The 14,140-nt window shown below is 38.5% G+C and overlaps 3 protein-coding genes across 3 annotated transcripts; all 3 read left to right on the top strand.

Annotated features, from left to right (window-relative positions):
- Positions 1–234: 234 nt before the first annotated feature.
- Positions 235–3,026, top strand: LOC121802127 (DNA damage-binding protein CMR1-like). The gene is made up of 5 exons (XM_042201704.1): positions 235–554; positions 828–1,458; positions 1,847–2,253; positions 2,378–2,476; positions 2,603–3,026. The coding sequence occupies exons 1-5, from the start codon at positions 418–420 to the stop codon at positions 2,814–2,816; spliced, it is 1,488 nt and encodes a 495-aa protein (XP_042057638.1). The 5' UTR covers positions 235–417; the 3' UTR covers positions 2,817–3,026.
- Positions 3,027–4,990: 1,964 nt separating this feature from the next.
- Positions 4,991–8,749, top strand: LOC121805323 (probable hexosyltransferase MUCI70). The gene is made up of 7 exons (XM_042205132.1): positions 4,991–5,246; positions 5,343–5,519; positions 6,393–6,461; positions 6,551–6,789; positions 7,315–7,730; positions 7,901–8,085; positions 8,184–8,749. Exons 1-7 carry the CDS (start codon positions 5,177–5,179, stop codon positions 8,552–8,554), a joined length of 1,527 nt encoding a protein of 508 aa, XP_042061066.1. The 5' UTR covers positions 4,991–5,176; the 3' UTR covers positions 8,555–8,749.
- Positions 8,750–12,871: 4,122 nt separating this feature from the next.
- On the top strand, positions 12,872–14,123 carry LOC121803897 (probable serine/threonine-protein kinase glkA). Its single transcript, XM_042203474.1, has 3 exons — positions 12,872–13,183; positions 13,266–13,475; positions 13,554–14,123. Exons 1-3 carry the CDS (start codon positions 12,872–12,874, stop codon positions 14,121–14,123), a joined length of 1,092 nt encoding a protein of 363 aa, XP_042059408.1.
- Positions 14,124–14,140: the final 17 nt, after the last annotated feature.

Below are 14,140 nucleotides of genomic sequence, written 5' to 3'. Positions count from 1 at the left end.
ATGTTGAGTGTTGAGAATAAAATAATAGATAAAATAAAATAGAGATAAAAATATTTGTATTTTTGATAATAAATCATTTTGATTTTGATTGACGCAAAATAAAAAAATATAAAAAATATGATTCATTTTCAATAGAAGAAGGGAGTAGGAGTACTAAGATTTAAAAGATTACATAACAGAGAGAGATGATATTCATAGCCATTAAAAGATTAAAATAGTGGAAACTGTATACATTTTAATGATATTCTAGAAGGAGAATTATGGCCACGAACACGCCACGTTATCCATATTGCAGTTTGGCGCCAATTCGAAATCTCCCGCCCGCTTGATTTTACACCCGCCGCCCACAGCAGTAAGCATTCATTCAGCATATTAATTTGAATGCAGTAACCGTCGACAGATACTCCCTCTTTCGCTATGGGAAGCAAGGGGAAAATGACAGACTATGAGCGGCGGAGGCTGGAAAACATTCAGCGAAATAACGAAATGTTAGCCGCGCTCAAGGTCCACTCCAAGCTCAATGACCTCTCTGCCGCTTCCGCCAAACGCACCAGGTTCTTTTCCTCCCTGCGTCCTTCTGTTTCCTCTTTGCGTTTCCCCCAAAATTGATGTGTTTACAGAGTTTATTGTGAAATAATTCTGTGGCGGATTACCTGTTTGACGATTTGTCTGATAGAATATCTCAGATTTAAGAAAAAAATGTTTCGTTGCGCGTGTGTGCTTACTCTTAACGAATCTATGATACTATCAAAGAAGACAAAAAGAATTATTTTTCGTGGTTATTTTTTGGTTTTCTGCCCTTCCTTGACGGATCTATTATATAGCAGCGGTGAGATCAAGTCGTATAAACCTGGTTACGTGAAGAAGCCCAAAATTGAAACCCCTTTAGTACTGCGCCGGTCGCTTAGGGCACGCGGGGTGCCGCCTGATGCCTCTACAGCTAATGGTCTTGACGATGATGGTGTCATCGACAAGCAGATTAACAAATCCCGAACCATGAATTCCAACTCTGTACCCAATGTATCCCCTCGAAAGCAGGGACCAATTAGAATGCACGATTCATTTTGTGGTGAGGATGGATTGGAAAACAAACTCTCAGAACTTGTTAAGGGATGTTCCCAGAAAGTCCTTCTGAATGGGAATGGTTTGATTTCAAGTGATTCTGTTGATGTTATTAAAGGCTGCAAATCTACTAAAATCGGAAAGAAATTGTGGAGTCACGTGGAGGAGTTGGAATTGAAACCGGAGAACATAGCACGAGTGGTTCCTGGGAGAATTATGAGTTTGAGGTTTTTCCCTACTCGGGACATGCAGATGGTTGCTGTTGGCAACAAATTTGGAGATATCGGGTTTTGGCATGTTAATGGCAAGGATGAGGATGGTCATGGAATTTATTTGTACCACCCACATGCTGGGCCAGTTTCTGGAATTGTGATAGATCCGTTTTCTGTATCGAAGGTAAGTTTGTGTACTTGTTTTTTATTTATTGCATTTGAAGAATCAACTGTGAGTTAATTTTTTGGTAATTTGAGTACTTAGGATTGCCATAAATTGAATGGTGATGGGATGCCCTTGTAGGTTAAGTCCTTTGACTGGGAATCAGACTGAATATTTGTTTTGAACCTGATTTTAGCTCTGGCTAAAATGGTTTTCTGATAATCACTGAATACATAAAATACTAGTATATTTTCTGGATGATTAAGATCTAATTTGGTAATGAGATTATCATGATGGGAATAAACGTGTTGGCTACTGCATCGTCTTCATTTTGTAGTCTTACTTCTATTTTAAATTATTGTTGTAATGCACTTTTGAAGGGAAAACATTCCTCTCATTGTTTATGTAGATGTATAGCTCATGCTACGAAGGGTTTATCAGGATGATGGACGTGGAGAAAGGGGTGTTTGATATGATATACCACAGTGAGTATTGTATATACTCTATAGCATTGAGTCCCTATGACGTAAACTCCTTATACTTTGGTGAGGGCAAGGGAGGGTTCAATAAGTGGGATGTGAGAACAGGAAAATCTTCTTTATCGTGTGATTTACATGAAGATAGAATCAACACCATAGATTTCAACTCGGATACTGAGAATATCATGGCTACAAGTTCCACTGATGGAACTGCTTGTATTTGGGATCTGAGACTCATGAAAAAAGATAAAACAACCCCACTTAAGATTGTTAAGCACAAAAGAGCTGTACATTCTGCTTACTTCTCACCTTCTGGGAAGTTTCTGGCAACTACAAGGTGTGTTTTTGGCTTCTTGCACATTGTGCAGTTGTATTTGTTACTCTCTGTTCTGGGCTTAGTTATTTCTTTTGGTTTGGAAGCTATTTTGTTGAAACGATGTTTTTCTTATCCGCTGTTGCAGTTATGATGACAAGGTTGGTTTGACAAGTGGAGCTAATTATGAGAGCACTTCTATGGTACACCACTACAACCAAACAGGCAGATGGATATCCACATTCAGGTATGAAAATAAAGGGTATTTATTTCACTTTCCTTTTCCAGTTGTATTATTTCCAAAAATTACACTCACAAACTGCTGCATGTTTTCCACCTGAGAACTCTGTTGATTCTTCTGCCAAATGCACAGAGGCATATGGGGTTGGGACGACTCATCGATCTACATTGGTAACATGAAGAGAGGGGTAGATGTCATTTCTGTTGACGAGGGAAGACTTGTGTCAACCTTACAAAGTGATATCTTGTCGGCAATTCCATGCCGGTTTGATCCGCATCCGTACAACGTAGGGGTGCTTGCAAGTGCCACAAGTGGAGGTCAGGTTTACATTTGGACTCAGCCATAACAAGATTGTTTACTTGTGAGAAGAAACGAGGTTGTGCATCAACCAATGTATGTTGTGATGAGGAAATAGTTTTGCTAGAGGATATTACTAATAGCATCTCCAATGGGAGAAGTAAATGGAGAGGTAAAGTCATATAACTACCATATTTACCTTTTTTCTATGAAAAATCATTGGTATATGAGAAAGTATTATACATTTTCTCATTTTTAAGAGGTATCTTTACCTCTCCATTTTTAAGAGGTATTTTTACCTCTCCATCAATGGAGAGGTAAAATCTTATAACAACCATATTTGCCTTATTTTCATGAAAAACCATTCTCCAATGGAAAGGTATTTGAGAAAGTAAAACACTTTATATTTTTTAATACATTTTATACTATTATTTTATTGATTTACCTTTCTATATATCTTTTTCATTTGGAGTATATTATTTTTTGAAAAGGTATATTTCACTTTATGAGAAGGTAAATAGATAATATACCTCTTTCATTTACCTTTCCTTGTTGGAGATGCTCTAACTATTCACGGTTCTTGTAACTGTAATGCAATTTGTTTGGTGAAGAATGATAGAAAGGTATTTTGTCCCCCCATATGTTCTTTGGTCCAATTGGATTATAAAATAATTAATTTATTTTAGACTCCATAAAAAATATAAAAATAGTGAAATTATTAAGTCCACCGCTGAAACATGAACACAATTATGTCATCCATATTTCAGTTTCGCACCAATTCGCAGTCAGGCGCGGCAGCTGAAATATTTTGGACTATATAATTTGCTTAAAAGCAAAACCATTGTGTGGTGTGTTCTGTCAATTCACTACGGAAAACGATGGGAAAATGAAAAGCATGAGTTGTTGATGAACAAAATCAAGATTTTATATCTTGCTGATAGGAGCATCTCCATCCATGCTCTTACCTAAAAGCATGGATGTGGGCTCGGATTCACTTTTATTCATTTTTTGCTTCCTGCTCTTTGGTAAGAGCACAACACTCACATTCATACTTTTCCGTAAGAATATGCTAAAGGGTTCTACCATTCTATTATTCAATTTAAATAAAAACATTTCCACAATAATAAAATGTATTAAAAATATCCAAAATACTATTACTAATTACTAAAAAATTAAAAATTACATAATTTAAATCCTAAAATTAAAAATTACATAATTAAATTCATAAAATTAAAAAAACCCATTACTCGTGGTTGAATTTCGACCAAAATGGTTGATGGATGTTTGTATTTATAGATGATTTTGGGATTAAAAAATTTCAAAAAAACGGTAACAAAACGGCTATATTTTTGGGAATCCGAAATTTTTTTTATTTCTGGTATTATTTTCGATTTAAAAAAAAAAGAAAAAGAAAATGCCAACAGCATAGCCGTTGGCCAATAGAAACGCGCCATGTCGCCCTGCTCAGCATCACGGACGTGCTCGATGCATCGAGCAGAGCCGTGACGTCGGCAAGAGCACAGCGGCGGATTGGGGCATGCCGCGCCGACGGCACGGACGCTGTTCTTCCCCACAAGCACCGATGTGGATGCTCTAAGTACACAACATAGATGCTGATTGAAGAGAAAAAAGAATTTTGTATGAACAAAATTCAATGGAAAGAATCAATCCAAAAAGGGATATATATCAAGTTAAATGTTGATATTTTGATGTGTTCGAGCATTTTAAGAGCCAATTTGGAATTCCTAAGAGATATGATAAGAATGAGCGTGAGTAGTTCGATACAATCGTGAGTATTGAAATATACGTTACACATCTAATCAAGCAAAATTTGTAATTGTAAAATTTAGATGAAAATGTAAAAATGAATTCCTTAAAGATGATGGTTGAGATATTTATGAAAACACTCATAAATGATGTAACAAAAATAACTATTTATGCCTTTTACTGTTATTATATAATTAAGGTAAATTATGCAATCATATAGTACTCATTTATCTCTTAAAATAGTGGTCATATTTTCATTTTGGATGTCCCAAATCAATGATTCTTATTTTTACATTTTTGTTATAATTCTTTATTTTTAAAAATACTTTCTCCAATAATTTATAATCTTAGTGACTCATTATTTCATCATTCACATCATACTTTTATCTAGGAACATGATTTAAAAATCGGGGTATAATCACATATGTACAATTTGAAAGGATAAATGAATGAATAAATAAAAATAATTTATACACAGCCGATCTAGCTACGCTGTACATGTGCCGATACCATTAAAGGGAACAATTGAAGCAGTGATAAAAATCAGATCTTTGTGATTCCATCAACTTTTCCCCTTGATCGTAATTGAATAATTTATGTGAATAAATAAGCATAGCCCAGCCAAATTGAGGCTTTCAACTCATGGAAAATGATTTGGTTCGGTCCGTTTCTTCACGTGCTACCAGAAGAAATCAGCACCTGCTCACTAAAGGTATGCATAAATTCTCAACATTTTAGTTTTTGGTTTCAATTTTTGTTTGGGGTTAGGGTTTTGTAGATTTTAAGGCGAGATATTTCGTGAATGCAGATGGTAGAGGGTTATTGTACACCGAGAAACTATCGCCAGAATACACAATGAGGCTCACTTGGAAAATGGGTTTCTTTCGGTTGCTTCTGACGGGAGGAATTATTTGGATGCTGATAATTCTCACTGTTCTGTGCTTTCATATTTGGTCTTGTCAATCCTCTGTTGCATTTTTTTCCGGTGAGTTGTCATTTTTTATGCATCGGAAATGCTGGCTCTATTTTGATGCATCGGTCAATTTGAAGCTAGGTTTTTTTTGTTGTGAATAAGTTGGTATTAAACGAATTTCAATCAATTTTTAATTGTGTTCGTTCTAATGAATGTGGAAAACATAATTCTGTTTGATTCACTTTTTGCAAAATTTTAACTAACAAGAATGAAGTATATGCTTAAACTGTGGAGTGTTGAACTCCGTATAATTACTGCCTATAGTTTTATACTTAATCTATTGCTGCAATGTGCTGCCGTTTAAGTTTTTAGGGGAAAATGATTGTTGTTTTAATAAACTGAAGAATGAGTTTAGACTTGGATCAGTTCAAGGCTTGACAGTAGCTAGGTGAGATTGTGCTTCTGCTCATTCTACAGTGACTGGGAAAGGATTTATGAATCAACTCAGAATTCATTTCCTGATGGTAACCTGTTATTTAAGGGTTGATCTACGTGATACTATAGCATGCGCCACTGGTGCTTGAGGGGCTCATAAGGGTTGAATTCCTGAACTGCGTATGTAGTAGTATTTCCCCTACATTCGCCTACAAAAGGCATGATAAAGTGAATAGAAAGTAGAGGCTCCCCCCTCTCCCCAAAGAAAAAAAAAGCAGTGTTGTAATGCGTCTGTTTTAGGGAGGGGGAAGGGGTGGGGATTTGCGGTGCTTCAAATTGAGACTAGTAGTTGCATTGTTAATTTTGTGCACTTGAAATTTTATAAAGGCTGTTATGTAGTTGTTTCCTACATTTAATATCATTGATATGTTGTTATTGTTCTGAAGAGGTCTATTATTTTTTAATCCTTAACAACAACTGATTTCTAACTTTGTTCAAATTCGACTGTAGCTCTTTGTAACAAAGACAGCAAGGTATATGGCATGTTAAGTACAATGGGGATGGTGACACCACCGCATCGTAAGTTTATGGAGAATTTTATGCTAATATCCTTGTCATCTTATATGCAATTGATTGACTTTGAGCAATTTGCTTCTCACATATATAAGGTTGTCCTATCCCTGTTGCTGGTGACCCGAATAAAATAGTCATTCCAAAGAAAAGGTCGCCTGAAAAGCTTGTCCGGAGACTATCCTATATCATGGAAGATAGTCCTATAAATGACAGATCAAAATCTTCTCCTCTCTATAGAACTGCTATTAATGGAACACAATCTACTCCTCTATTTGGTGGGCATCAGACTTGGCAGCAAAGAGATGAAAGCTTCAAGATCAAGCCAACTATGGAGGTGTATAAGCTACCTTTTTTTTTGTAAGCATATATCTGCCTGCTTTATTGCTACTGACGAAAAGTGTGTTGATAATTTTCTACAATATACATGAAATTTTTTAGTTAGATTGCTAAGTATCCTGTATAGAGCTGTAGAGTGAAAAAGATGATTGATATCTTTAAACAATCTCTTAATACTCTCAACCGATACTTGTCCTTGGCTTTCTTGTATCGGAAGCTTACTGTAAGACATTGCAATTGCCTTTCCTGAGAGTTTTCTGGTATCAGAATTACAATGTCTTACAAAATTCTGTTGCATTTCGACATTTATGAAACATTTGTTCTCCTAATTGTGCTAGATCGGGAGGTTTTTATTTTTAAATATTTTCTTTGTTTAGGTTATCTGATAGCACAAATGCTGAGTATATGGCGAACAAAGTTGATTTCGCAAATAATCTAATTTTTAGGCATAGTCATATACCATCGGCTAGCAGCTACGTTAACTTATCTCACGCTAATAAATATCCTTCTGTGGTACCTTCAGGTCCATTGTGGATTTATGAAAGGTGGAGGAGAAGAAATGGATCCAAAAGACGCTGAATATGTGAAGACATGTAAATTTGTTGTTGCAACTGGAATTTTTGATGCTTATGATATGCCTCATCAGCCATCCAACATTAGTAAACGGTCACAGACTTTATTTTGTTTTCTTATGGTGGTTGATGAAGTGTCCCTTGAGTTTATAAAAAATAATGCCAGTGTCAGAGTGGATAGTGCTTGGGGAGAATGGGTGGGTATCTGGCGCCTGATTCTCCTTAAGAACCAGCCCTACGATGAACCTAGAAGAAACGGGAAAGTTCCCAAGATATTAACTCACAGGCTGTTCCCTCAAGCAGAGTACAGCATCTGGATTGATGGGAAAATGGAGCTCATAGTTGACCCATTGCTTCTACTAGAGAGGTGTGACAGTATTCTATCATGATATCTTGAACAAGACTGCATTATTAGCTAGGCATGTTAATACTAAACTTTTATGTATATTGTTAATTTGATGCTTCTATTTTCACATGATAATTGGGAACCTTGGGTCTTGTTCACTGTGTAAACCCAACTTATTTGTTTACTTACAGATATTTGTGGCGTGGGAAGCACACATTTGCTATTGCTCAGCATAAGCATCACCGAAGTATATATGAAGAGGCTGATTCGAACAAAAGAAGGAAACGATATGCTCGCCCTCTCATTGATCTTCATATGAAAATATACCGGTACGAAGGAATGGAGCCTTGGAATCCACAGAAAGACACCTGGAGTGGTAAGGAAGCCAAAAGTCACATCATTTGTTAAGAGATGTTCACCTTCCTACTTGCACATACCCTCCATCAATTTGCTAAATGCTTTAGTTGAATGCAGACGTCCCTGAAGGAGCGATCATCATACGTGAACACACTGCGCTGAGCAATCTGGCTAGTTGTTTGTGGTTCAATGAGGTCCACCAATTTACGCCAAGAGATCAGCTAAGCTTTGGATACGTAGTCTATAGGTTAGGTGGTATGTTCAAATTCTTTATGTTCCCCAACTGTGAATACAACTCGATCTTTGTGTTGCACCCGCACATTCGCGAGCATTCATCCAAAATAGAGTGGGCTAAGAGTATGGCGGAGTTGAGAAAACGCCCCGAGTTGATAGAGAGCAAAGGGGGATTAGGGTTGTGGACGCCATATCCAGGTGATCTTGATTTGGTTGTGATACCACCGGTAGCAAGAACATCTAAAGCTGGTTGATGCTGCTTTCTTTTTACTACTACTAAACTTTGTTGTAGTTTTCACTTTTCACTTTTCACTTTTCACACTCCCACCATTCCTCATTAACATTACTCTAAAAATTTGAATCTTAGTTGCTGTTTTTGTACATGTATAGTAGTATCCATTGTACGGATAATTTCGAAATACTTTTATAAATTTTGGGATATTGTGTAATATTATCGTCGAACCCTAGATATATTTTTAAAACTTTACTAATTGTAACTTGTCATATATTTGTTGATTGAGGCCAACTTAGGTTACTTCCTATTATCACAGTTTTACTTGACAATTTTGAGGGAAATGACAGAATCCAGAAAAATGCTAACTTGTTGTTTTATACTTTTTCGTTTTTATTTTTCTTTTTTGGTTTAACCACATATATACCGAACCTGCCTTTGGTAGAATCCGACTAATCCTTCTTGATCGGGTTTATGGATTAAGCCCGAAAGTCTCGCAGTGGGTGGTGGGGTTTGAACCCGTGACCTCAAGGTCACAACAATTTCGCGCTGTCAACTACGTTATGACCTGTTGATATCAATCTTATGCCAGATGTACCGAACCCGCATTTGACAGAATTCGACTAATCCTGCTTGATCGGGTTTGTGGATTAAGCCCGAAAGTCTCGCAGTGGGTGGTGGGGTTTGAACCCATGACCTCAAGGTCACCACAGTTCCGCTCTGTCAACTACGTTACGACCCGTTGATATCGATCTTATGCCAGATGTACCGAACCCGCCTTTGACGGAATCCGACAAATCCCGCTACGCTACTTTATCGTTATTTTATTAGTACTATTTTGCTATCGATCTTATGCCAGATGCATAGATCTATCAAGGATAAAATTTGAATCATTTGATATTTTAGGGGTACAGAGTGCAGAAGCGTGATAAATTCAACTAAAGATAATGAGAAATTAATAAATATAGTAAAAATGACACTAATATTTTTAGGTGGAAAAACCCTCCGTAAATGGAGGTAAAAAACCACCGGAGAGAGCCAAAAAATTCCACTAAAATATTGACGGGAGTACAAAATATTTTCTCCAGACTAACAAAACAAGTAGCCCACAAATTCTCTACGGATATAATATATCCAAACAAGAAGCAGAGAATGTAGAGAGAAAATATAATTGGAGGAAGAGTTATGTATTTGGTGTGAGTGGCGTATGTTGTGCTGCTGGGGTTGCACATTTGCAACGAAGAGGAAGCCTATTTATAGGCAAATGCAGCCAACTACTTGAAGATTTAGAGTATGAAATCATTTAAGGCCATTAATGAGATAAATGAGTATGATAGAATGGCAAATGTAGTTGAAGGTTGGCCGCAACTTTTGACTCCATAAAGGAGAACATTCCCAACAAATCTCCACCTTGGTCTTCTTTTAAGTGGAATACTCTCTCGACATAAACTCCTGATTAGTTACGAATTATGCCCGCTAAGTCCAAGCAATGATCGAACTTAGCGGCTGGAAGTGGTTTCCCAACAAATCTCCACCTTGGTTTTCTTTTGAGTGGAATACTCTCTCGACATAAACTCCTGATTAGTTACGAATTATGCCCGCTAAGTCCAAGCAATGATCGAACTTAGCGGCTGGAAGTGGTTTGGTTAACATGTCTGCAGGATTTTCAGCTGTGTGGATTTTCTCCACAGTAATATCTCCTGCATCAACAATATCACAGATAAAGTGGTGCTTAATATCAATATGCTTGGTCTTTGAGTGATGCTTGCTGTTCCTAGTCAAGTGGATAGCACTCTGACTGTCGCAGATGATAAACTCATGCTTTTATCGGTGTAATTGGTATGTTGAAGTGCTAAATGCCGAGTTTTCACTCGAAATTGCTTTGTCTAGCCAATTATTCTATATTTTCGAGTTTTATGTGTTGTTGAGTGTTTTAGGAAAAATTGATGGAAAAGGAGGCAAAATGCGGCTGAATGGAGCAGTAAGGAAGAAAAGAGCATCACCCGGCCGGGTGAATTAACCACACAGAAATTACACCCGGCCGGGTATCATATATTCAGCATGAAAGAGTCAGAGAGGGGCCTAAATTGACCACCTGGCTGGGTGGATTTTCAGCACAAATATCCTACCCGACCGGATACTTCGATTTGACGCGCTTTGTCAGCAGAAACACAATTTTTTGACGAAAAAGATCAGAAGAAAAGGCTAGGGTTCCAGTCTACGAGATTCATTCTACACCTACCACCTCCAACACTCACACACACCCCGAATAACACTTTGAGAGAGAGAATTGAAGATTGAAGACTTCCAATCGGAAGATTGAAGTTGTCATTCCGTAGATTCATTCTCACAAGAGTATCTTAATCTTTTCTCCATGTATTTCATAGAATCTTTTGTTTCAAACATGGTTTTTGTGAAGAATATGAGTAGCTAAACATTTCTTGTAGAGTTCTTTGTGATGATGCACTAATTTCATAGTTTTTATCCAATTGATTTTGTTCTTACCTTGCTCTTGTAGTTGTTTGATTATTCTTGGGTTTATTCCTTTCAATTGCTTAATCACCACTTGATTGTGTATGATTAATTAGATTAATCGGGAGATGAAATAATTAATCTGGAAAGAAGAATAATTCACACCTTAATACAATAGAACTCGGGAGAGTTGAGGTTTTGAGTGAGGTCTTTGATCTTATCGAGCTTTTGGAGTTAGGGGTTTAGGATTAAAAGGGGACTTCAATCCTAGCAGCTAATCTACAGGTTTTTCACCTCAGGAGGGGGTGTAATCTATAATTATGGTAGACTTAGTAACTCTAGAGAGACCAAAAGGTAAGGCAATTTGATTGGATAAGAGCTTGGAATTATGCATCGGATCCTTGAGTTCTACAATTTTCTCCATATTATCTTATCATTTCGTGTTTACTTGTTTTCACTTGTTTATTTGCTTTTTATATGCTTTTAATAGTATTAGAACAAACCAAACTTTTCCCGATTGTCTAGATAGTAGTTAATATTTGTTTGTGGTAGTTAAGTTGGTACAATTTTGTCTCTGTGGGATACGATACTCTTGCTTGCTAATTGCTACACTAACCCCATACACTTGCGGGTATCACTTGTTTTAAAACAAGTTGAGTCAAGTCTTTGGCACCGTTGCCGGGGATATTTTTGTGTCGTTAGAGCTTAATATCGTGATTATAATTGAGACTACTAGTCTAGATTTTATTTACTTTATTTTTATTTTTATTTTTGAGCTCTCTAATCTTTGTGTTTCCTTGCTCAGGTTGTATGCATACGCGTTCTAAAGGTACACCTTTAGAGCCTATCGATCCCCGAGATCGAAGCATCCAAAAGAAAGAGGAACGCGCAGAGGAGGATAGACCAAAGGATTCAGGTATCGTCACCCGGTCATAGGCGTCCACCTTCTCATATTCAGAGAACTCCATCACCCGGTCCATCTCCACTTCCATCACCCATACAGAACGAGCCGTAGTCTCCAATTCTGATGGAGGACGAAATGGAGAATAACCAAAATGAGATTAACAACAAGGGGAACAACAATGGAAACAACAATGAGGGACCTCAAGATCCTGTCATTCGTCAACTCCGTGAGCAGATGGCAGCCATGCAGGGGCAATTGGATGAGCAGAACGCGAGGCCAGTACCTGTACAGAATCAGTTTGCCTACAGACGGGTTGCTAATCCAACAGTCAACAATGAGGGGATAGCCGCCAATCGTTTTGAACTTAAGCCGGGGTTGATAAATATGGTAGAGGCGAATGCATTTGGTGGCAGGAGCGCAGAAGATGCCAACAAACATCTGACCAAATTCATACAGATCAGCAATACTGTGAAGGCTAATGGCGTGTCAGATGAATAAATCCGCCTCAAACTATTCACATTCTCTTTGAAAGACGATGCTAAGGATTGGTATGACAGCATGGGTCCTAACTCCGTGCCAACATGGGATGCAATGGTAGAGCTGTTCTTTGAGAAATATTATCCACCTAGTGAGGCACTCAAGCGGCAAGCAGAAGTCATTCAGTATGCTATGCAGCCTCAGAAAAATGTTCAAGAGGCATGGAAAAGGTTCAAGTATTTGATGAGAAGATGCCCTAACCACGGTTTAAGCCCGGGACAACAAATCCTAACCTTCTACAGGGGAAGCACTCTGGAGGCAATGCGCGAATTAAACATGAGCGCTGGAGGATCACTCTTGAAGTTGGGAGAAGCTGAAGCACTTGAGGTGATCGAGAGAGTAGCTTCAAATGATGAGGGGTGGAGAAATGAAAGGAACAAATCCTACAGGGTAGCATCCACCTCTGACTTTGATAGGATGTAGACAATGGCCAAGCAGCTGGACTTCCTAACTAGCAAGCTTGGGTACATGGGAACAAAGCCGATTGGGTTAGAGAATCAGCCGGGAGTTGAAGATGGCAACAACAGAAACTTCAACAACTACCGCCCCAATCAAGGGGGTGGCAATTACAACAACTATGGGAACAAGGTGCATCCCAACTTGTCTTACGGGAACCCAAATAATGCCTTGCAACCACCACCTGAATTCCAGGTATCTAATGGCCAAGTCAAGGAGCCGAAGAAGGAAGAGCTTGGAGATGTGTTGATGGCTTTCATGAAGCAAACGAGCGAGTGTATGGCAAGACTCCAACAAAAGGCTAGTGAAGGTTGAATCGGAAGTGCAGAACTTGAATACTCACATGAAGAATATTGATATTCAGATAAGTCAGATTTCACAGGCTGTGGGTGTTCAACACCAACCAGGCCAGTTTCCCTCACACACCATTGTCAATCCTAAGGATTGCAAAGCCTTCAATTTGAGGAATGGGAAAAGCTATGAAGGTCCAACCATGCCTGAGGAGAAAGAGAAGATTTCTCAAGAAGAGGTAGTTGTAGAAGAGGTGGTGGAAGAAGAAGAGCCGGTGGAAGAGGTACTGCCTCCCAAGGCAAGCACTGTGATACCTGCACCCCCAGCTGAGGTCAAAATTCCATTCCCACAACGTGTGTAGAAGAAGAAGCTAGATGACCAATTCTCTAGATTTCTTGACATATTCAGAAAGGTTCACATCAACATCTCGTTGGTAGAGGCGTTACAGCAAATGCCTAGCTACGCAAAATTTCTAAAGGACGTGATCTCCAAGAAGCGAAGATGGGTGGAGCACGAGACCGTCAATTTGACGGAGAGCTGTAGTGCCATTATCCAGAAGAAGCTGCCCGCTAAGATGAAAGATCCTAGAAGCTTCACTATATCATGCATTGTGGGGGATAGCCAAGTGGGCAAGGCCCTATGTGATTTGGGGGCAAGCATTAATCTTATGTCTTTCTCGTTCTTTCAGAAGCTGAAGATTGGGACACTGAGGCCCACCACCATCACACTCCAGATGGCCGACCGATCTGTGTCGTATCCTAGGGGGATTGTTGAAGATATACTCGTCAAAGTCAATGACTTCATCTTTCCTGTGGATTTCGTGGTGCTCGATATGGAGGAAGACCGAAAAGTTCCTCTTATTCCGGGAAGACCTTTCCTAGCTACATGGAAGGCAATGATCGATGTACAGAAGGGCAAGCTCACACTCTGACTTAATGAAGAGAGCGT

This window comes from Salvia splendens, chromosome 5 (genome assembly GCF_004379255.2).
Source record: "Salvia splendens isolate huo1 chromosome 5, SspV2, whole genome shotgun sequence".
Classification (NCBI taxonomy): Eukaryota; Viridiplantae; Streptophyta; class Magnoliopsida; order Lamiales; family Lamiaceae; genus Salvia; species Salvia splendens.
The sequence above is the reverse complement of the archived record's forward strand: the minus strand, read 5'-3'. Positions and strand labels throughout refer to the sequence as shown.

Excerpts from the sequence above, each read along its gene's own strand:
- LOC121805323 (XM_042205132.1), top strand. The coding sequence starts at position 5,177 with ATGGAAAATGATTTGGTTCGGTCCGTTTCTTCACGTGCTACCAGAAGA. Across the intron at positions 6,462-6,550 it reads GATGGTGACACCACCGCATC|GTTGTCCTATCCCTGTTGCT; the intron begins GTAAGTTTATGG and ends CACATATATAAG. Across the intron at positions 7,731-7,900 it reads CCATTGCTTCTACTAGAGAG|ATATTTGTGGCGTGGGAAGC; the intron begins GTGTGACAGTAT and ends GTTTACTTACAG.
- LOC121802127 (XM_042201704.1), top strand. The coding sequence starts at position 418 with ATGGGAAGCAAGGGGAAAATGACAGACTATGAGCGGCGGAGGCTGGAA. Across the intron at positions 555-827 it reads GCTTCCGCCAAACGCACCAG|CGGTGAGATCAAGTCGTATA; the intron begins GTTCTTTTCCTC and ends ATTATATAGCAG. Across the intron at positions 1,459-1,846 it reads ATCCGTTTTCTGTATCGAAG|ATGTATAGCTCATGCTACGA; the intron begins GTAAGTTTGTGT and ends TTGTTTATGTAG.
- LOC121803897 (XM_042203474.1), top strand. The coding sequence starts at position 12,872 with ATGGCCAAGCAGCTGGACTTCCTAACTAGCAAGCTTGGGTACATGGGA. Across the intron at positions 13,184-13,265 it reads AGCAAACGAGCGAGTGTATG|ATAAGTCAGATTTCACAGGC; the intron begins GCAAGACTCCAA and ends ATTGATATTCAG. Across the intron at positions 13,476-13,553 it reads AAGAAGAGCCGGTGGAAGAG|AAGAAGAAGCTAGATGACCA; the intron begins GTACTGCCTCCC and ends CAACGTGTGTAG.